Source organism: Pseudopipra pipra, chromosome 1 (genome assembly GCF_036250125.1).
Source record: "Pseudopipra pipra isolate bDixPip1 chromosome 1, bDixPip1.hap1, whole genome shotgun sequence".
Classification (NCBI taxonomy): Eukaryota; Metazoa; Chordata; class Aves; order Passeriformes; family Pipridae; genus Pseudopipra; species Pseudopipra pipra.
Window position 1 is genome coordinate 135,350,502 of NC_087549.1, and position 23,616 is coordinate 135,374,117.

At 35.7% G+C, this 23,616-nt stretch overlaps 1 protein-coding gene across 2 annotated transcripts in view; it reads left to right on the forward strand.

The window, feature by feature from the left end:
- Positions 1-21,871, forward strand: part of LOC135401966 (macrophage mannose receptor 1-like) — a 30,978-nt gene extending 9,107 nt beyond the window's left edge. Inside the window, exons 7-30 of one of the 2 annotated variants that reach the window (XM_064634587.1) lie at positions 298-480; positions 1,027-1,184; positions 1,567-1,677; positions 2,832-2,947; positions 3,378-3,526; positions 4,546-4,742; positions 5,034-5,161; positions 5,304-5,391; positions 5,993-6,122; positions 8,318-8,356; positions 8,463-8,626; positions 9,637-9,704; positions 10,096-10,196; positions 10,844-10,986; positions 11,184-11,289; positions 12,066-12,262; positions 13,740-13,842; positions 14,533-14,765; positions 15,964-16,129; positions 17,758-17,910; positions 19,422-19,538; positions 19,802-19,969; positions 21,055-21,090; positions 21,517-21,871. In XM_064634587.1, coding sequence (XP_064490657.1) covers positions 298-480; positions 1,027-1,184; positions 1,567-1,677; positions 2,832-2,947; positions 3,378-3,526; positions 4,546-4,742; positions 5,034-5,161; positions 5,304-5,391; positions 5,993-6,122; positions 8,318-8,356; positions 8,463-8,626; positions 9,637-9,704; positions 10,096-10,196; positions 10,844-10,986; positions 11,184-11,289; positions 12,066-12,262; positions 13,740-13,842; positions 14,533-14,765; positions 15,964-16,129; positions 17,758-17,910; positions 19,422-19,538; positions 19,802-19,969; positions 21,055-21,090; positions 21,517-21,716 — 3,254 coding nt within the window. In that variant the 3' untranslated portion in view covers positions 21,717-21,871. The remainder of the gene's footprint in view (positions 1-297; positions 481-1,026; positions 1,185-1,566; positions 1,678-2,831; positions 2,948-3,377; positions 3,527-4,545; positions 4,743-5,033; positions 5,162-5,303; positions 5,392-5,992; positions 6,123-8,317; positions 8,357-8,462; positions 8,627-9,636; positions 9,705-10,095; positions 10,197-10,843; positions 10,987-11,183; positions 11,290-12,065; positions 12,263-13,739; positions 13,843-14,532; positions 14,766-15,963; positions 16,130-17,757; positions 17,911-19,421; positions 19,539-19,801; positions 19,970-21,054; positions 21,091-21,516) is intronic. The other variant, XM_064634595.1, reaches the window with a different exon arrangement.
- The last annotated feature ends 1,745 nt before the right edge of the window (positions 21,872-23,616 follow it).

Consider the following 23,616-nt stretch of genomic DNA (forward strand, 5'->3'; position numbering starts at 1 on the left):
TATGTACGAAATTCCAAAATATTCCTCTGTCCAACAGTGAATACTTCACAGTAGTGAAGCCCAGTAACCACTGGCTCCAGTATTTTCCTCTTTTGTTAAAATGTGGTAGTTTTTTTGTAAAAGTACAGTGAGCAAAATCACACAGACTAAAATATGTGTGTGAGGAATGAATAGAAGTACTGCTTATTTGTAATAGCTTTAATTCTAATTAGTTAATTAACTGATTTTCAATGTAATTGCAGTTACTCTAGACTTCCGTTTGCACTTTAAAAATTTGAAATATCTATTGATTTTGAGGGAATGCAGAGCCTGTTAAATGCCCAGAAGGATGGTTACCCTATGGAGGTCACTGTTTCATGGTTCACAGAGACCCCAAAGAATGGAGAGAAGCCCTAATTTCCTGCAATGAGAGCAATGGCAATCTGGCCAGTATCCACAACCCTGAGGAGCATGGCTTCATACTGTCTCAGCTTGGCTACCGTGAGTGTTTCTACAGGGCAGTGTTTGGTACAAATGCAGAACTGTATTATTAGAAATCTTACAGGGTTTAAATAAAATAATTCTTACTCATTTATTACAAACATTTATAGGGAAGGCCACAGATACATGGGTTAGAAAAACCTCAAATACCAACAAACCACAAGAGGAATCATTATGCTTTCTTCATTTTTGTTTTCATTCTTTTCAATTTGATTTTCATTTGTTTTTCACTGCATGAAATCACTTGAAGGAAATAACAGCTCTAGTTACTGCAGCATTTGGACTGATTATCTGCCTCAGACACCTTGTAGCTGTAGATACAGTAATGGACTTTACTGATAAAGCCGAGGAATCTTATTTCCCACTAGTATCTCATTTTTAACTTCTTGAAAGAAGAATGTGAATTAGGATTTAAAATAAACTCCTCTGTCTTTCAATATAGAAGAATTTGCATTGTAACATTGCAATTTCAGCTCATTTCCACAAAATCCTGCTCCAATGGACTGTTTCAACTTGGGTAATAACACAGATGAATCTCTGTTCTAGAAGCTTTGGATGAGCTGTGGATTGGCCTGAATGACCTCAAAACTCAAATGTACTTTGAGTGGAGTGATGGGACTCCTGTTACATATACCAAATGGTTGCCTGGAGAACCAACCCATGAAGTCAATGGGCAAGAAAATTGTGTCATTATGGCAGGAAAGGTGAATCATTCCTCATTTGTGTAGCACTGTACTATTTGAGTTTAGGTTATATTTCTAGGGGGTTCTTTTAATTCAACTTAGCAACAAATCAGAGAGTGGTATCTCATTCAGACATATAATTGTCCTAAATGAAATTTAAAATGAAATTATATATAACTAGATGAACATTCATATCTGATGATATATGCCAAGCAAACTTTAACAGCCTGCCAGTGCCACTTAGAATAACATTAACCTCTTCATTAATTCACCTCTTCAGAATTCACTAAAAAGTACAGATCTTCATTGTCCCATTGAAACAATATTTAAAAGAAATAATAATGTTTCTAAAGGCAACAGGTTCTGCCTCACTGTTTTTCACCTCTTCCCAAATTGCAACTAGGATGGATACTGGGCAGACAATGCCTGTGACAGAAAGTTAGGTTACATCTGCAGAAGGGGCCCACTACAAGGAGTTTCTGAAACAGCAAAGACTGATCCTGCCTGCCTGAAGGTAAGAAGAAAGCATATCCAAGAATCTGGTTAGCAAAAATCCATTGTTTTCGTAAACTCCACTTGACACTGAAACTATTTTTTTCTGTCTTCCCTAACAAGTGTGATTCTACAAAAAATTCAGGGTGATAATTTTCACTACAATCCCTTATTTAAAATAAAGTTATTTTGAATTTTTTTTTAGAGTATATGAGTCAGGCCTATTATCTCAGAAGTCTCTGTGGAAGGGGCTAAAGCCATTACTGCCGTTTTCTGCATATTTTTTATATTGTTCTACAACCAACTGTGGCTATTGAAGCTGTAGTAGGGACTGCTAACAATTTCTGGACTAAGTGACATGATGCAAGATGACAAATCTCACTATTCAAGACAAATCAAAACAATAAAATCACTTTTGAGTGAATTTATTTTGAACAAATTATTGTATCTTACTCAGGTTTTTTTCCTTCTCTTTTCCCTCTTTTTACTTTTCTATTTACTACTATTCTGTATTTAGTAACCTTTCCCACAAGGCCCATATGAGGACTAGAGTTGAGACTCATTGTGCTCAGTGGAACTAGGCAGCAGCCAAATACTGAACACAGATTTTATTTACCTTTCTTTGGTGCAGCAAGCAATCTATAGCTGCCATAAAAGGGAAAATGGCTTAGGATTCACCTGTAATTTTGAGGATTTTGCTTTTCAATTGTATTCATGTTACCTCTTTAGTCAGACTTTTAGGTGAGTTGATGAATTAAAGCAATTAATTAGTCTAGTTATTGTACCTTTAGCCTTGAAACATTAGGAAACTTGAATCAGCATCTCTACTATAACACAGACTACTCTTTTCGATTCTGAGCAAGGAAATATTTTATTCACCTGATTCTGAATGCACTCTCCGTTCTTAGGAGAGTCCTAAGTCCCTCTGACTTTTTTAGCAGTACAAATGTATCCATTATTAGTTGTCAAAAAGTGAAATTTATATGCATGAAATGTCTTCTTTCTGCACTTAATGTTTGCTAAGTTTAATTTCCATTAGTTCACTGGAATTCAAATGAATACATTAACACATTAGGTTATATTAAAAATATGTTGATTTAAGAGTATTCACTGAAGTTCAGGTACTATAACATATACCTTTTTTTACTGCAACTACATTTCACATGTTCTTGACAGGGCTGGAAAAGACATGGTTTTTACTGCTACCTAGTTGGACATACCTCTGTAACATTTTCAGAAGCAAAGAAAACCTGTGAAAGGAGCAATGGTTATTTAACAAGTATAGGAGACAGGTATGAAAAAAAGCTTAAAAGCTGTATATCTGGTGCAACAATATTGGAATTTTAAAAAATAGTTGAGAACTTTTTGGGAAAAAAAAAAGAAAAACAGATAACCACAGAATATCCCTTTTCTGAAATAAAAATAATTAATAAGCACAGTATGGATTTCCTAACTAAAAATAATTTACACACTGATGTTTTACAGTACTTTGAAAGGACAGACAAAAGCAACTTCTGCTCTGTAAACAGCAGCTTTTCAGTATAGCACAGCTTCACCTGCTACAGAAACTAGCATCTGAAACCCAGTTAAACAACATATTTCCATGTAAGAGAAAGGCTAATGGAGACTCCATTCATTCTAGTCTTGTGAATTTTGGGATGCTGAAGAATGGAAAACTAAGGAAAAGCTAGGCTTAATGCCATCTTACTCCTGTCATTTCAGATATGAGCAAGCCTACCTAACCAGCCTCACTGGTCTGAGCTCTGAGAAGTATTTTTGGATTGGTCTCTCAGACAAAGAAGAACGAGGGAGTTTCAAGTGGGTGACTGGTGAAGGTGTTCTGTACACAAACTGGAACGCAGCAATGCCTGGTACTCTGCCATTGGACTAAATTTATACTACTGAGGAACTTCCTGTGTTCTAATTCTAAACTGTTTTCCAACTTTGATAAAACATATCCATGATGACCCACACAAACATTCTGCCTTCGAAACTGGAGCGTCCTTGATACATGTACTTGGCACTAGTGAGGCTGCAGCTCAAATTCTGAGTTTAGTTTTGGGCCCCTCACTACCAGAAAAACATTGGGCTGCTGGAATGTGTCCAGAGAAGGGCAATGAAGCTGGTGAAGGGTTTGGAGCACAAGTCTGATGAGGAGTGTCTGAGGGAGCTAGGGTTGTTTAGCCTGAAGAAAAGAACACTCAGGGGGGACCTCATCACTCTCTACAACTACCTGAAAAGAGGTTGTAAACACGTGGGGGCCGGTTCCTTCTCCCAAGTAACAAGAAACAGGGCAAGAGGAAATGGCCTCAAGTTGTGCCAGAAGGCTTTTAGATTGGATATTAGGAAAGATTTCTTCACTGAAAGGGTGGTCAAGCCTTGTAATAGGCTGCCCAGGGAAGTGGCTGAGTCACCATCCCTGGAGGTATTTACAAGATGTGTAGATGTGGTACTGAGGGACATGGTTTAGTGGTGGGACTGACAGTGCTAGGTTAATGGTCTTAAAGATCTTTTCCAACCTAAATTATTGTACGATTTTTCTATGTTGCTATGAAAATATTTCTTTTCCTACTCCTCGTTGTTTACAAGAGCAAAATCAAACTGAGAAGAAAGGGTGAAATCCCTTCCATCCTTGGCGACAAGATGCCAAATCCTTGCCATGAGTGGCATAGGAAAGAGGCAGGCAAGGGGCTGTTCATGCAGTCAAAGGGGAGGGCAGATGATGAATGACTTGACTTGCTGGTTTCCTCTTTTTACAAAGCTCTTCTTCTAAGTGGACACTACACTTAATATTTCAAATAATCTTTTGCAAATTAATCACATGAGTTGTAAAAATGTCAAGGGAACCACTGGAAAATACATTTTTTTTTTTTTTTTATATCTCACAAAGGGAGTGAAGCTGGTTGTGTTGCCCTAAGGACTGGAAATGCAGCTGGACTATGGGATGTTCAGAACTGTGAAGTAAAGGCAAAATTTCTCTGCAAAAAATTAGCTGAAAAAGTCACTGTTCCTCTTATTCCTGAAACCATTTCTTCCAAATGTCCCTTGGGTTGGGATACAAGCAATAGCACTAATGCATGCTTCAGAGTAAGTACTGGTTTTTGCAACAATCCTACTCATTAAACAGAAGAGCACCAAATAGATAGGGAATCTAAACACACAGAAGGGCACTTTATAGCACAAATGTAATAAGCTTTTACACAACTGTTCAAATATCACTGCAGTTTTCACTCTATCAATGATATGTAAGGTTATCCAATTAGCATACTTTTTAATCCATATTATACATGATAATTGTAATGGAAAGTTTTCCTGTTTTGCTTATACAAGGCATATCTTTAACACACTGTAAATACGGTGTTCTACCTGCATCTACAGGATTTTGTGAGAGAAAGAAACCAAAAGAAAACATGGTTTGAAGCCCGAGATTTCTGCAGAGAAATAGGAGGAGACCTGGCTGCCATTAGTAGTGAAAAAGAGCAAACAGTGATAGAAAACTTAATAAAGTAAGCAAACGAGCTCCCTAATAATTGATAATTTGGTGTAACAACACATTATATAGTAATAAATTGTGTCATTCTTGTGTTGCTCCTGAAATAATTAGTTGAAAATCTATCTGTTTTTCATCATCATAATTTCACACTCTAGAAAAAAATTGCCATCATCTCAGCCTTTCTGGATAGGTTTGCAGTGTTTGGATCCTGACGGTGGGCTTTCCTGGAGTGACGGATCACCGGTGAGTGTTTCACTTCGCTAGTTTCTTTCTGTTCTGACTTTTTTGCTGCTGGAGCTGTTTCCATGACCAGTGTACTTAAGTTGCATAAGAATTTCAAAAAATGTCTACCTTGCAACTGGGTAACTCTAAATCATTATTCTTCACACTGGATTGGAAAAAAACCCACAAACAAACAAACAAGAAAAGGCCAATAAACCCTGAGGTTATAACATCACAACACTGATGATTACAACAGAGGACTACATTTGGCTACGGAGATGATTATCCAAGTCACAAATACATGAGAAAGGTCTCTCCTAACTTTTATTAGTCACTGATGATATATTGCCATGTTCCTTTCCCCTGCTTTTTATTTATAATCTCATTTGATTCCAGTTTTCAAGAGACTGCTACAGTCTGTTAAATACTGCATAAACTCAGAGCATTTCTTTTCTCTTGTGTAGTGTCTGTAATTGCTTTAATAGCCCACATTGGCTGCACAGACAGAAGAGGAAAGAAAGAAGTGGTTTGAAACTTTGGCACCACTTCTCATTCCTTACAGAGTACAACTTTTTTCTCCTGTATGATAAGAATAAAAACTAAAGCTGTGTTTCCTCTGTAGGTGAATTATAAAGCAAAGGATTATTTTTACAATACTGCATTTGAATATTGTGGAGCGATCACAGAAGACCGTTCATGGATTATGGAGCACTGTGAATACAGTCATAACTGGATTTGTGAAATAAAGAAAGGTAGGTTACTTTTTACCCTAAATTCACTTCAGAAAGAAGTTTAAGCTAAATTAAAACAGGAAGCTCTGCAAATTACTTACTGGTAAAAAAATTGGTTGATTTTGCAGGAATTTTGCATGCAGAGAAATAGATCAAGATATAGAAATACTTTCAGAATACAACATTTCATCTGTTAGTGATAAAATTTTTTGTTTTATTTTGAAAAAAATCCGTGATACACTTTACTGAAATTATACTTCTTTATGTAATTATGTAAACATAGAAAATAAGTTGAAAGAAGATCTTACCTTGTAAAATCCACTGCTCTGCACAAAAGCAGATTTTTGTCAAAACATAAGTTCTGACTGATATGAAACTGCATGTTTTTTGGAACTTTTACCTGTAGGGGATATCTAAGTTGGGGGGGATAAGGGGACAAAGAGGGAGAAAGAGAAGATAACAATTTGAAAAAAATGAAACACTAGTTTAAATTTCCATATCCTTTGTGAAATGAAACTTCACTCCTCTGCTCAAATGTCGCTAGATGCTACACAACAACATATTAGTCACCTACTCTAATTTAAACAAGATTGCAGCATCATAGAATCTTTTTGTAAGATGACACTTAAAGACACTCCCGTAACAGGCTTGCTGTTATAAAAAAAAGGTAATGAAAGCTTAAAAATTCATATACTTGAAGACAGTAGACAGATTCACATCTTCCTCTTATATAAGTAGTGATATCTTCTCCATTTATACTTCTGTAGTTTTTTTCCCAAATTAAACTACTGTTGGGAAAAATATTCAGTGAAATAGAGAGGAATAAATCATAACTAGGTGTTTAGCTACATATTTTAGTTCCCAGACTAACAGCAGTGTTGCTTTGGTGGCTCCCTGGGCTCCTTGACAAAAGCAGTAATGGTTAATGTTTCAAGTGATACTTTTGCAAATAACATCATTTCTGTGCTGGTGAATTATTCAAAACAATCTTATTCTAACCAAGGCACATAGTCTCTGCTTCTCATACTTCAAAAGTAATAGTCATAGACCTCTATCTCAAAGCGATGTCGTAAAGATACTTTTCCTGGTAAGTTCCTTTGTAAGTTTTCACCTGCATGATCATCATAACTAAAAATCATTAGCATAAGTGTCAATCATAGCTGTATACTGTTAATTATTATTAGTGTATGAATGGGAGAAATTATAGCTTGATGGAATGACCATCATTAGTCAGCAGTGCATAATGGCATGCTGAAAGATGCTGAAATAGACATAATGTTTTGTACTTCCAGAACAGAAATACTGGGTTTTTTGTTTTAAATACTGTCACCGATCACACAAGAGATTATTTTTAAAAGTTGACTTAACTTTCTTTTTCACCCAAGCACGTGTGTCACACACTTAATTTAATGTAATTACACAGCAATACAAACATTATGATGAATTCGGGGGGGGGGGGGGGGGGGAAGAAATATAGAATCACAGAATGGTTTGAGTTGTAAGGGACCTTAAAGATCATCTAGTTCCAACCCTCTACCTATGACCAGGTTGTTTAAAGTTTCATTCAATCTGGTCTTGAGATTATAAACGTGACATTAGCTTTACATTTTTATAGCTCTTGGCCTTGCATGTTTAAAGAAACATTGCTCCAATATCATACTCCATGCAAGTGGAAATTTTTCCTTTGTTTTATTTTTCAAAAGCTGGTGGATTTTCAGTCAAGTATGAATCTTCTCAAAGCAGCTACACAGAAAAAAAGTTTCACAAACAAATAAATAGTATTAAAATGTAAAATAGTTTGAAGCAAAACTTTGTTTAGTATTGGAATTTCTTGTTCAAATACAAGGCAATGTCCATAAAGAATTGTTCAAATTATACCAACATTGAAGTATTTTCACTATTTAATTTTCTTTCAGAAACAAGTATTGTTTTAGACTAATTTCAGTCATCTAATTTAGGCAACATTCAGGATGTACAAGATGCACTTACCAAAAATCTACCAAGACAGAGGTGTAGGCCTGTAATGCATCTTTTATTCCCTGAATATCCACTATTTTCTCTGCACCAAATATATTATATAAATATATTCTGCATTGAATATGTAAAATACGAAAAAATAAGAGACACTAAGATAATTTCCATTGATTGAACACTTATATTGGCTCAATGATTGGCAAACGTATTATATCTTCATTTTTTCCCCCATTTCATTACAGGGACAACCTTGAAACCAGAACCTCTGGGCCCTTCTGCCAGTAAGCTTCTGTTTATTTTCACTTATCTAAAGGGTGGTATCATGTAATACCAGGAACTTTGCATAAGAACTATGAAGAATACAGACATTCCTCTTCTGTGTTGCAGCATATGAAGTCACAGAAGATGGCTGGATTATAAAAGGAGACAAACAATATTTTTTCAGCCCAGAAAAGATTTCTATGGAGAAAGCCAGAACATTCTGCAAAAACAATCATGGAGATCTTGCTACTATTGGAAATAATAATGAAAGAAAATTTTTGTGGAAATATGTAAGAGGAAATTTGGCTATCTTATATACTATATAGCCTATATACCCTCTGCTTGTGAAGTACAGTGCTTGTTCCATAATATTACTACATTTTATTAGGAATAGATTTAAATATTCTATGAAAAAATATTTATCCTACAAAATGGATCTTCACTTTAACAAAAAACATACAAAAGAATGTTTACCATTTACTAGGGTTGGTATATTCTTGTACATTCTAATCTGAATGGAGTTCTACTGGTGACCAAAATATAAGGAGCAATGAACAGGCAGATTAGAGGTATACTCAGAAAGCTCCCTTCGACAGGGTGGTTACCTCTCATCTGAATATCATCTTCCAGAATACAGTGTTGTATGTAAATGTGAGGCAACTGAGAGTCTAGCTTTGATGGTCATATTAGCTCTCCAAAACAACTTTTCGAAGAAAGATTTAACCTGGTCCAGGTTAGACTGATGAACTAGGGCCTTCATGAATTAGTTTTCCACAACATGGCCAAAGCACGGCAGGGGCATGCTAACAGCTTAATAGCCTTGATGGTGCCTCAAACCTCTGCCATAATCCTGTTTGGTTTGCTAATACCAAAGCAGCCACACAAACTCCTGCCTATTTCACAGCTTGCTTTTATTATGTGAGAAAAAATATAAAAGGAGGAGGAGGAGGACAGACAGCTTGAGACACAAGAATTACTTAGCTGCTTAAGTACAGGAAAGTACCAAAAATTTTATAGTAAATTTTTTTCCTCAAGTCTTCTGTGACATTTCCTTTTTAAATTGAGAACAGAATTTTGAAAGCTTTGGTCATACCAGTAATGCAGCCAAAATTGGGAAAGCATCAATAAAAATAATAAAGCAAAAATATGTGCTGTATGGTGTCTCAGATGACTGTGTATGATCATTTAAACAATGAGTATTCATCTCTTTTCTTCCATAACATAAAATTTACACTTTTCCTTTTAGATGACTAATAAATACTAGAAAACAATGACTAAAAAGTATGTTTTTTGTGTTTAGATCCTAAAAAACGGCAAACTGGACTCGTATCTCATAGGATTAATTCAGAATGCTGATCAACAGTTCAGGTAGGTAAATAACACATCAAGATTCATAAAAGGTGGTTGTAGAAGTATTGTACTTCCAGAGCTCCTTCTGAAGGAACCACTGCAATGGAGTTAAAAGCATGTTGAAATGTGTGCTCTCCCTTCATTCAACTACATTGTACTAACACTGTTTTAAATGGAATTTTTACAGGGAATAGGTACACTATGAATACATAGATTTTAAAAATAAAGGTATTTTGGTATTTGACTTTATAGGCAGGGATTTCATTATCTAAGGTCTTTTGCTCCTAATGGAATCTCCACTTACAGACAGACTCAGATGTAATTTTTTAAACATATTTTTAGCATGTTAAGGTAGATTTTTCTCAACTGTTCCATGAACATTGTCTGAGTAACCACTACTGTTTTTCAGTTGGTTGGATGGAAGCCCAGTGCACTATGCAGCTTGGGCACAGGGTGAGCCTAACTTTGCAAGAGCTCAGGAAAATTGTGTGGTCTTAAATAAAAAGGATGGTGAGTTACACAACTCTGTTTTAAAGTTATTTTATGGGCACTGCTCTTCCTCTGTTTGTTAAAAATATCTTGTCAATTTTCACCCATTCTTTCCTAGCACTTCAGAGAAATATGCATAATAAAGTATACTCATTTTGTCTGAGGCTTCTTCAGGAGCAATATTAGCCATTAAAGTGGAATATAAGATATTGATTTTAATGAGGAATGCAGGGACAATTCAATCACTGATTTTTCAAATGCACAAAAATATGTTCTATTCAAATCACCTGCAATTTTTTTAATAAATAATTAGATAATAGTTAGCAAAGGAACAGAACATAAAGTGAGTTTCACATTTTACAGTGTTTTCACCAATAAAGTGTTATTTACACTTGCATCTTTCAGTGCAACAAAGCTGTTTGGGTGGGTTCTACTCAGAGGTCACAGAGTTGCCCTATCAGTCATCTCATATGGCCACTTCTCCCCTGGACACAGCAGGATCAAAGTCCCCCTGCAAGCAATGATGTTGGGAACCAGAGAGGAGCCACATGTAAACCCATATTTCCAGGCAAATTTCTTTTGAACTTACAACCATAGAAGCCCGTTCACTTACCCACAAATTTCAGTCTTATTTAGTGTCTTATTACCTATACTTCAATTGATTTCAGGCTTGTGGAATGATGTCAGTTGTGGCTTCCCCAATGGTTATATCTGTGAGAGGCAGAGAAGTTTTATAAGTGCAACACTTCCTTCAGAGGTACCTTCACCTCCTGGAGGATGTCCTGCAGATTGGCTGTTATTTAAAAATCAGGTATGGTAACTTTTGTCTAAGCACAATTATATTAATCGTTAGGAAGGTACTTAAAGATATACAAGAGGCTTTTTGTCTTTTGACAGTTGTATTAAAAAATTAACCACTTGCCTAATTATTGCAAAATGGCAGTTTTACATTTCAAACATAAAATTCCTTTTGCTGTTACTCTAACAGTCTACACTTTTTCCCCCCAGTGCTACAAATTTTTTGGTTCTTCCTATGATTACTGGTTTACTGCAAGAAGGACTTGTATGAGCCTTGGAGGAAACCTGGCAAGCATACATAATGAACAAGTACAAGGTACAGTGCAACAGCATTTTAAGTAATAGACAGTCTTTATACTGTATACAGTGGACATTTCCTACAAAGAAGGAAAGAGTCAGTATGTAAATGTATATATTTTATAGTATGTCGACTCAACATTGGTTATATGGCCATGGCATGAAATATTTTTAGAACTGGAGCAATCTGTTTAGGGCATGCTAGTGATGCTAAGGATTGCTTCTTCCTGTTCCATGCAAACTGCCTTACATTATTTATAGGTATGAATTAGCATAAAATTAAAAATCCAGATCTGGCATTTGTAGCTTTAGACACAGAGAAAGAAACAGAATGCATGGTCTGTTTGTCCCAGAAACAGAAAGGGATATACTACTATACCTCTGCCTAAATTCTGCAACTTAATTCAGTAGAATGTCAGAGAAAAGCACATTTTCACTTTGCTTGTGTTCCCCAGCTTCCATTTGCAGCTGTATACAGCTGCACATTCCCATCACTCAAGCGGCTCATCCTGAATGTTGAAATAAGTGAACTCATATCATGGTGGTCAGACAGGTGTTTTGTCTCTTTCCTCTTTCCAATCTTGTTGTAGTTCCAAATACACTCTGAGACTTTTCACGGGCAAAGGCTTGGTATAACCCTGAAATAATGAAATCAGGTAAAATTCTGATCACATGCTAATTAGAATGTTTTTTACAAGACTTTAATGAACAAAATAGTTAAGTATTTGTTTATGAGCTTAGGTTTGACTGATGGCATGACACATTAATTTTCATTTCTATTGGCTTTTTTCCTAGCTTTTCTCACTTACCATTTGAAGGATGTTTCAAATGATCCTTGGATTGGCTTGAATGACCTACTCAGTGAACTCAACTTTGTTTGGGCTGATGGAAGTGCTGTCTCATACACAAACTGGGCTCCAGATTCCCCAAAACTCGTAGAACCTGTTTTGTTTGACAGTCTACATCCAGAAGATGGCAACCATCTGCAACAGGTAAAGATCACTTACTGTTTACCATGAAGTTTAAATCTGAGGAGCAATAGCACTTCAAATAAACAGCTCACTTCACTGCGGACATGACCCAGCCTTCTCCACAAGTTGTTCACCTATCTTTACAATGGGACTAGCGATAAAAAGTTTCAATGTTTGAGTATTCTAGCTATCTAAGAGCATAAAATGGCATTAGTGTAATTTTGCCAAAGTATCCAGTAAAATTGCAGCAATGTACAGATTTAATAAAGATTGGATATATTGAATAAAGTTTTCTTTTTCATAGTAATCTGTTGTTCATTTTTCAGAGAATATAAATGCAACATTACAATTTTTAACACACAGAATCATTTCCATGTTTAGGAAGGAAGGAGGAGAGAATTCAAGAGGAAAGAGCTCAACGTTTTTTAAGAGCTTCCCTATTTAAAATTGTAATTGAATTACTAAGGGCCAATAGATGTCAATTCCCTAAACCAATAAAACCTTCTCCACTGCTAGCACTGAAATCAAACAGAATGCTGTAAATAAAATAGCATTCTACATAATCATACCAATATAGACTGATTTGCACACCCACATTGCCTTTCTTCCATTTATTTCTATATTTTGCTTTCAAAACTTGCCCTTCACACTATGCCATTCCATTCACTACCCATCCCCCCTTCATTTTGATATCCACACCTTCAAAGAACCCCGAAATCATAGCTCTAGACATCCAGCTTAGTCTGCATCTGAGTCAATTCAAGCTGCTCTTGCCCACATAGCCCCTGGCCGAGGCATATTGGAAGACATAAGGATATTGCACAATACATAGCTCCACTGTAGCTCTAATAACAGTCCTAGGAAATAGCAAGCAGAAAAAAAAGTGTGTAAAGATACATTCTACTTTTCTCCACCTTCAAGATGTTAACAGATCTCTCCTTCAGAGGATCCTTTTTAATGGATGGAAAATTTCGGCATGGCAGATTAGTAGGTGATTGCAGCTTGTAATAAACTGGATGTTCCAGCTTTGTAAGAAATGCTAAGAACTAGATGACAATAGCTCTGCTGAGGACTGTACTTTAGGTGATTTTGTCAAGAATGACCACTTTTTAAAGATGGTTTTGCAAATTAAATACAAAGCATGACCTCCATTTCATTCTTATTCAAAATCTTATCAGATGGTTGCTTGTTAGTTGGGACAGAAAGTGTCACAGACAGTTCTCAAAAATAATAGTGCCTTTCAAGTGTGTCTCCTTGAAAAGAACCAAATGAACAAGCAGGTTGAGCTGAAGATTACAAAGATTTGCAAGGGTGTACAAAGGGGGAGCTGGCTGCCAGAAAGAACAGAAAAGGATCAAAGAAAGGTGTTTCTAGAGTTGTAACACACCCCCTACAACATCAGAATTCAAAGGAAAAAAAAGGAGTGAAACTATTCAGGGAGTACTTTGTTTTATAACTTCTTATATCAATGTACCCATATCTTTTGTTTCTCCAACAGTTTGATTGTGTTTCTCTGAAGAGAGGACCTGCTGATGACACGGGAAAATGGAACAATGAGGAGTGTTATAACTCGAGAGGGTTTATATGCCAGAAGAATAGTGGTGAGTTCTGTATTGCTAGTCTTGATATTTATAACACAACGATTAAATCACTTTTCTTGTTTGATGTGCTTTATGCCAGTCTGAGTTTGTTTTCTTTTGGTTTTGTTTTGTTTCATTTTGGTGGTTTTTTTTTAAGGAAAGTATCAGTAAAACCTAAGGGCCCATCCTGCCTCCCAGTGTTACTTAGCAATGTTTTGGAGAAGGGAATGATAAAAAACACAGCAGAATTTAGGAAATGAAAATTATTTTATTTTTAATAGCTAAAATCTACAGAAATTTTAATTTCATACGCTTATAAGGATCTATAGAATATCAAAACTAGTAAGTTTTACACTTATCCAAATAAACCTGATGGTCACAAAGCTGCTAAGCTGCAAAGAATATTTTGAAAACAGGCAAGTCAGGTTATTTTTGACTGATGGGGTGAATCTGCCTTTACAACATAAGATACTGCGCATTTATAGATTCAAAAGTCAGATGCTGAAAATAAATTTCTTTCATCCAGAAAGTTCACTGTTGTTTTAAAGTTATCTTTTACTTATAAACAGCTAAGAAGAAGGTGTTCCATTCCATTAGTAATTTTATACTAGGTTTGTAAATAATGAAGATGCTATTCAGTTGCTCAATTCAAATATGTGACTTCCAGATTAAACTGCTCTTGGGGTGCTTTTTTTCCCCTTCTTCCTACAGATCCTGAAATCTTTCAGCCATCAGCAACAGTGCTGGACTTTGCTTCTGACCATTCTAGTGGCATTAGCTATTCTGTCACCCGTTTCAAAATGAACTGGGAGGAAGCACAGAAAAGCTGCAATAACAATGCCTCAGAACTTGCCAGCATTTTGGACCCTTATAGCCAGGCACTGTTGTTCTTACTTGCACAGGAATATGGAGAGCCTCTGTGGATTGGTCTTAACAGCAACACGGTAAGAACACATACATTACATACAGGCAGTTAAGATGGCACCAGACCTGATCTTATTTTATGCTCTCATCTTGTTACCCATAGGAATTTCTGCCAGTGTAGTGCTGAAAACAGCATGTTAGATCAGTATAGTTCCTCTTTGCACTGGAAATCTTCTAATAAGACTTGTGTAGTGGAGATTTTAATGACCTAAGAACTCTTACAAGTTTTAGCACAAGAAAATATTCCTGAAAACCAGTATTTAACAATGCTGTATGTTGTTTGCAGTCATTTGAAGTATCTCAAACATAAACTGTAAAATCACCTACATTTTGAGTTTATTGTTATCTAAAAGCTCTTGCAGGAACAACATGCATCCTACCCTCCTGCCATGTATTTATGTACCTCAGTGATCAGTGCCAAGGTATCTCAGGTCACACACCTGAGGCCTGAGAAGGAATGGTTTTTACGTGTGTGTTTATGTTCATATTTTACTAGAATGTTTTTATTTATGGTAGCAATAGCAAAATACAGTTGTGGATAGAAATAGGGTAAAAATTAGTTAAAGGAATCTGGAGGCTATATAATATGGTACATATTGACCAGACTCTATTTTTGAAAATGCAATTGGTGTAATTGCTCTGATTAGAAGTTAGAATACTATGGAAAAAAACCCTTCCATTTGTGAGTGTAATTGCTCCTATTAAGAAGTTAGAATATTATGGAGAAATAATTCTTTCTGCTTGTGGGATGTCTACACCAGTTGTATGACAGGAGAGGATGAACATTTGGAGGGTAGGTGTGTTTTGACATGCTACACTCTTCACCATGAATTGCAGTCACGGTAAGTACAACAGCGCTGCTTAAGAACACTCCCACCCACACTTCCATTTTCCATGAAGACATTTGGGTGGTCATACCAACACGATGTCTTATCTGACTCCTAGTTTTATGTCTTCTCTCATGCCTCCTTTCTTTTTTTCCCTTCCATTTCCCAGTGCTTGAAAAATGCTCTAAATTAATGTTACATACTTTTTCAAGGGCACTCAGCTCTGTGGATGACACTGTACATTTTATGCAGTTAGTATTTACAAGCTCAAAGGGGGCAGTAGTAAGCATATGATTCCATACTGGTTACATGAGAGTCCTCTTGAGGATCCTGTGTAGTAGCTATGTCACTGTAAAAAACTTTGAAATTACCACACAGATTTTGCTTCCAGACGAATGGCAAGTATCAATGGATTGACAGATGGAGATTAGTTTACAGCAAGTGGTCCAGCGGAGAACCAAAACAGACATTAGCATGTGTCTACCTAGACACTGATGGCACCTGGAAGACAGCTTCTTGCAAGGAAAAACTCTTTTCTGTCTGTAAAAAATCAGACGGTAAGTAACTCCATACAAATGTTTTGACTGGAGGTTGTATAGATTTATCAAGTGTTCTAAGTATAATAAGCCACTGGAAAAATACCTGGCTTATATACTAGTGTACAGGAAGACATGAGTAGCAACTAGCTCTAAATATTGACATGAACTCTTCTCAGAAGTTCGTATTAATTCATAATAATTTGATTCATAATAATTACCAAAGTTGATTCATAATAATTACTGAAAGCCTAAGAAACAAAGGATTGAATACTCACTGGTTTCTTAGCTATTTATTCTAATAGGAAAAGTAATTCACTTGCTACGAGATCTGTTTTTATTAGGCATTACTTGACATTCTGTATCCAGTTTGAGGCACCAAAGTTTGAAAAGGTTCTCAATCAACTAGAGTTTTCACATGACCAGAAAACAAGAATTAAAAGAAAAAATTGCAGTTGGACAAAAGACTAAGAAACAAATGACTTAAGAGAAACCATAGTACTTTAGAATTGTCTAAATATTAAAAATGAGCCTTACGGAATTTATTTATTCCCTATGTCTAATAGAGATTGGAAAGGGGTAACAGACTTAAATACAGCAAGGAAAACCTTCTGATTTTATCAGTAATGAAGATAGATACTCTTATAGATACTCTGGACAGATTGGGGAACCTCCATTACTACAACTTGCTAGGCAGAACTAACATCTGTTAAAAACAGATATCAACTTCATGTCACTTGTGAGTACAAGGATGAAGTAAATAACCCCTTGAGGAGCATTCCAACCACAAACTTCTATAATTCATATGGAAATAAGTATATATATGATTTCACAATTTAGTTATATATATTATATATATATATATATATATATTCTTGGTTTTGTCAACATTACGGAAGATCTTGAATCATTACCAAATTTAAAATTACATGCCAAATTACATTCTAAGTTGTTTTAATTTGACAAAAATCCTCAGATTTTATATATAATGTCTCCTTTCACTTTATTATTCTGAAATTTCATTTGAGAGCTGAATGTTCCTTAATAGGGAAAGAAATGACAGAAGACTCACAGGAAGAAAATGTAATTTGGCAGAACATTTAATTTTCACTCCATCTGCATTTATCTACCCATCCAAATCTTCCTATTATATCAATCACTATGGAACATATTCAGGATGCAGTTTAACAAAAAATCCTGCAAGCCATGCTTAGTTATACCAACACTTTCATACCAAGACTTTCATACACAATCACAATTTCTGCTATATGGTTTTGATCCTATCAAAAAATGAGACAGAAATGACAGAAGACATTTTAAAAAATAGGAGTTTTAACTACTTAGGCAGATATTTATGCCAGAAAAGCAACTGCATATTTTATTGACTAGAGTAATTACAAAAATCACCATTAGACAGAATCTATACTTTTTACAGACTAGTGTATCTTCCTAATCACCTTGATAAATAAATATGAAGCAAAATATTGTCTCAAACACAAAATCAGAGCCATATTCAAGCTCTTTTTTGACATGTTTCATTTCTTCTATGATTACAAACCTAACAGTCTGATTAGTTTTGTCTTACTAGTATAATGGGAAAAACAAATGTTATAAAATAGTTGGACTCCAACTACCTGATCTCTTATCAGTAATGGCCCCTACTGAGCCCCCACAACTTCCTGGAAAATGCCCTGAGTCAAGAGGACACAAATCTTGGATACCTTTCCATGGTCACTGCTACTACTTTGAGGCCTCCAAGAAAAGAAGCTGGTCTCAATCTCATCAGGAATGTGCCCGGCTAGGTGAGTGTTTTATCTTACAAAGACTGAAGATGTAATTAAACATAGGAAATAATGGATAATATTCTAAGCAAATCTCAAATTACTTTAAAACTTCCCATTTAGTGCTTCTTTAGTTGCATTTTTCAAGCATGTTTTTCCCACAATAAAAGTAAACTTTGTCAGAGACAGCAGCATTTCTTATCTCAAATATAAGGTGAAATATGAATACCTCAAAAATATTAAATTTCTACTAGTTTTATGGCAATCAGTAATTAGGTAGGGAGATGAACACTTTTACAGATCTACTAAGGCACTGGCTGCAGGGTTGGTCTTCCCCAAATGAGAGGGAATCCATAAGCAATGTAAACCAGGAAACACAAAGTCAAAGAATAGTTGTCTTTGTTAGTTCCAGGGCACAGTTTATTAATTGGATCCCACTGGATGGACAACAAATGAGATGGAGGAGCTGTTTAGCTTTCATGAACCAGCAAAACACACCCAGGCATGCAGCTCCTGCTCTGGAACAGCCTCCATGCTGTTCCCATCGAGAGAAGAGCAGTATGTTGATCAAGGAAAGGAAAAGCCACTTTGCTCCAAGGTTCTGAGAATTACTGTGATGCAATACACATTTCAGTGTGAGTAAGAATAGGAAACATTCTATACATTAGCGCTATATAACTGAGCCATAGCCTTTTAAATGTAAGAGAATGAAAGGATTTCTAGAAACACTTCCTTATATGTCTGAAAACACTGACCTATGAATGAGTAAACAGAAAGCGTAGCTTTGCAAAGGCATTTTACTCTACAACAGACTTCCTGAAGTTGTTCTGTAGAAAGATAAATGACATAACTACTACAAAAAGTAAATATTACACTAATAACCAGGATGCAATGTCAAAATGGGACACTGCTCCATGTTCTGGATTCCTACATTTTTGCCTGCCTCTTACCCAGTGGCCAGGCCAGGAAGGTGGTAATTTCCTGATGACCCCAACACAGCTTTGTGTATTTGCAATGCCAGGGCATATGGCAATTATAAATCAACTTCTGGACATCTTCTGGACTGCAACCTCCATCTGCTGACACATTCTACCTAACCTCACAAATGCTGTCATCAGGTACTGCCAAAACTGCTGTCCAGCCACTGATGGGGGACAGAGCTGTAGTGGCAAGAGGCATGGTGCTGACTACATCACATATATCTCTTTAGCCTATTTGCATCACAATCTGGAATGTGGTCAGATCTAGCCAAAAAGTATCCCAGGAGAGCAATTTTGCTTCTCTAAAATACCAAAAACTAAAAAAAATCTAGAAAATTTCAGAAAATCCATGTCTTTGTACTGATTTGCATCCATACAACACATAGACATGCTCAAAATACAATAAAGAGATTTAATAACCACAACAAGACTAGTGAATATTATATGCGAGAATTGGTGTCTTTTATATATTTTTGCATATTTTTTATGGGTATATTGACTTGAGCTGTAGTAAAATGAGACATTGTGATGTATTCCTTAATATTTTTTCAGGTGCTGATTTGGTATCAGTAGAAGACTATCCTGAAGCAAACTTTCTGGCAAACACCATTAAGATACTCCATGGAAAATCACCGAACTTTTGGACAGGGCTAAAGAAAAATGACAGAGGTAATATCTTTAATATTGAATCACACGTTATCATAGCATACAAAATTATATGTTATATTAAAAAGAAATCAACTTTATGCACTTGAAATTACATATACATAAAAAATTTACAAAGTTTATTTCCAAGTATGCCCACATTTCCTTAGAAATGTAACTGAAATATTTAACTATTCATGTCACAAATTTTCATTTTCTCCATCACAACTTATTCTATTTGTCTAAACCCCTGTAGTTTACACATATATGCTCATTTTAAATATTAGGCCAATGGGTATGGACAGACAAATCTGCAATGGATTTTGTCAACTGGCAAATGGGAGAACCTTCAAACAAAAGACATAAATACTGTGGAGAAATATGTGCATTTTCTGGCTTCTGGATAACCAATGTCTGTTCTTTCAAAAAAGGATATATCTGCAAAAAACCAAAAAGTAAGTAATATTTCTAATGCATTAAGGTTAATAATGCCTGATAATGTATTTTCATTGCAGAACAAAAAATGCAAAATATTCTAGGTTTGTGAGCAAAACTAACTGACTCTAATAGCAGGATGTGGCTACCTAAATACTGACAAGCCCCATACGGCTTCCAACTGCCTTCTCAGAAGGCTGCATCTGCCATAAGTCCTGTAAAAATACCATCAGCCCCATGCAGCCTTCATAAATACTTCAGACCCCTATGTTTCAGCAAGCTAAGCTCAAAACCAACATTTTGTTTAATTTCATTGAATATATTCTCAAAAAAAATCTTGTTCTGATAAGTGCAATGAAAACTGTCTTGTAGAAATCCTGAAACTGGTGATTCCTTTTCTTATTGACCTCTGATCTGATGGATTGCAGGAATATCATAACACACATTCTTGTGGCACTCTTTATCTACAGTATGATAGAATCAGGTTTAATAAAATGCTGGTAGTATCATGATAGAAAAATTATCATCTGTAAGAAAATGCATGAGTTCGATTGCTGAGAATAAATGAAAGTGGTTCAGAAAATGGACATTTTGTTTGGTTAAACTTCATATTTCTGTTCACCTTTCCATTACTTGCTAAGTTCAGGAAGTGCAATTACCATAGGAACCACATCCACGTGGAATGGTTGCCTCTGACAGATGGGGCTACCACAATGGAAGGTACTTTTCAGCTCAAGTAAAATGCTTATGATGCATCTCTAACACTCAATACCTTCTTTCAGGAAACACTTTAAAATTTTTAGGGATCCTGTCAGTAGTTCTAAAAAATGAACATGTCTGAAAACACTTTTCAATAGGACAAAAATCTGACTCTAATTTCATGTCTTTTTTGGGTATCTCAACTGAGGAGGCCAGATGCTCTTGGAATCAAAGAGCCAGTCATCCTACTCGAGTTTTACACATGCTTAGCTCCATCTCTCTGGGAGAGTAACTGTCACCAGCACATGAATTTAGGGGGAGTTGTCAGAAACATTGGGACCTAGGAAGCTAGAAATGCCTCTTTTTTTAAAGCATTCAAAATAAACATTTTCTTTCCTTTCAAAAGCTCCTGCAAGCACAGAGGTGTCAACAGAAAATATAGGTAAGAATACTTCATTTTAAGTAGAATTATAAGGAGATGCTCAAATACAGCAAAAAAATAATTACATAGTTTCTCAGTATCAGTTTTGAGAGTATTTAAAAATAAAAAGTCCATACGCTATATCTGTGCCTCAGTATAGGAAATAGGGCTTACCCTGAAGTAAACATTTATTTACTTTTATATTTGTATTTTTAATATTGGGCTTTATTTCACTTTCATATTCATATTTTTAATATTGGGCTTTAATCAGATTTAATTATATTTTGTTTGGTTTTGCTAGTAAAAAAACCCCAAACCCATAGGCTGAAGTGCAAATCTACAGGCATATTGCCTTTTTCTGCTTCCATGTTAAAGAAATCCCATTTATTAGTAGATTCTGAAATCTTTTAAGATCAAAGGTGTTGATTCCATTGTATCTCCTTACAGATGAGAAAACGGAGAAAGTACTTTCCACCGGGGTCATTTGGCTGTTCGTTCTTCTAGCTCTTTCTATAGTTGGGGCTGGAAGTATAATTTATTTCTACTTGAGGAGGAAAAGACAAAACCTGCCACATGTTTCAACCAGAATGAGTGGATCAGAAGGAACTGTGGATATTCAAGAAAAAGATGCACATACTGGCATGTAGTCTGACCAAATGGCTACATGTTCTGATTAACAAAAACCAGGCTATGGATCAGTGAAATCTTCACGTTTTCCTAGTCTCCTCTCAGTCTCCTCTCTCCTCAAATACAAAGTTCATGGATTTATATAAATACACACACATATATATGCCTTCCAAAATTCCCTCCAAAGTGGTAGAGAGTTGTTGAGTTTGGGGAGAGTATATATATTTTTACATAAACAGGCATGGCTGACAAGTTGGCTCCAGAGGTATTACAGGAAAACATGGACACATACTTACTATGTGAAAACTACTTTATTTAACTCAATGTAGAAATTTTCCTTTTTGCACACAGGGGAAATAATTATTCATATCTTCAAATTATTTTTTCTCTATGTATTCCTTCAGTGGAACCTAGACTATGATGGGATGCACTGGTCATTTCAGGTTTTCAGCTTCACAGTATCTTTTCATTCATGTAAAATCCATTATGATACCTGCATTTGTGTATTATTTGCTTACCAAAAAAACCAAGACAGACAGTTGTAAAAAAATTGAAGAGGCTCATTTATTTCTACCTCTAGTTCGACTTTTTGGAATAATTATGCCATTTCCTACAGCCTTGCACTATTCTATTATTCTGCAAATACCTACATTTTTCTGCAGTTCAAATTAATAATAAAGAGAGAAGACTAGATGATCTTTTCATTGGGTTTTATTTCCGTAATGATGCTTTCAGTACGCAGAGATCTTTTGAGATCTAAGTATGTATAATGCCCCTTTTGAGATCTAAGTATGTATAATAAATAGCTATCTTATACTGCATTATAGAGCTCTCCAGTATAAAATCACTGCTGTATTTTTTGAAAATAAATTCTTTCATTTTTGTTGTGATTTCATTTGATAATGTGCTGCCTAGACCCCTCTCAGCTTTTCTTCCATTGTATCCAGCAGCAGTGTTTGCCTCAGAAGGCAGTTTATCATTCTGCATATTTTAAGACATGCATCATGCCTCCTGAGGAATGAGAATACCTTTCTCCAAGAGATGGGAAGGCACATGGCACTAACAGGCCTCAGTGAAGAAGTATATGGAGCAGTAGGGCTAGAGCAGAGGAGCTGCTACCAAATACATGTATTGGGAAACAGATTCTTTCTTTGGCCATTATGTGAGAATTGTCAGAATTTCTTACCCACTCCCTATGCTTATGGTCTCTAACTGACAAAAAGATGATACCACACTAAAGATCTCTGCTAAAGAGAAAAAAATATCTGGAGAAAGTGGAATAGGTTTCTGATTTTCAGGATATCTGTGTCTATGCCTGCTCATCTTAAGAACACATTTGAATTATCTCCACTATTTAGATTTCTTCTAGATATCCAGAAAACAGTAAAAACTCCTAAGTAAAAATTTTATTGATAGTTGCTTAGAATGCAAGTATCCCCTTTCTTCAGGAATACTTACTTCAGTTGTTTTATCAAACTCTATCTTAAAACATGAGTCACACCTGCTAACTTTTCCTCTTGAGCATTCAGATTCCACCCCCCCTACTCTTTTGCTGGATGGACACAAATTATTCCAAACATTATTCTACACCTTTGGCTAAGTTGGTAAAGAAGGTTCACCAATCACAGACAAAGATGTCTGAAAATTGTATGACTTGTCCCTTCCTGGTCTTTTAACCAAGACCTGATTAAAACAAAACAAAACAAAACAACTAAACCAAACCAAACCACCATTAAAAAAACCCCAAAACCAAAACACCCATCTATAGGTTATCTAAAATAAAGTTAAAAATTAAGTAAACCAAAATTAATTTTTACTCTTAATGTCCTTTGAACACTTTGTAAAGCCCGGAAATAACAGCCCTCAGATAAAAATTCCTTAAGTTACTAGAATAAGTCCCGTAATACCAACTCCTTGCAA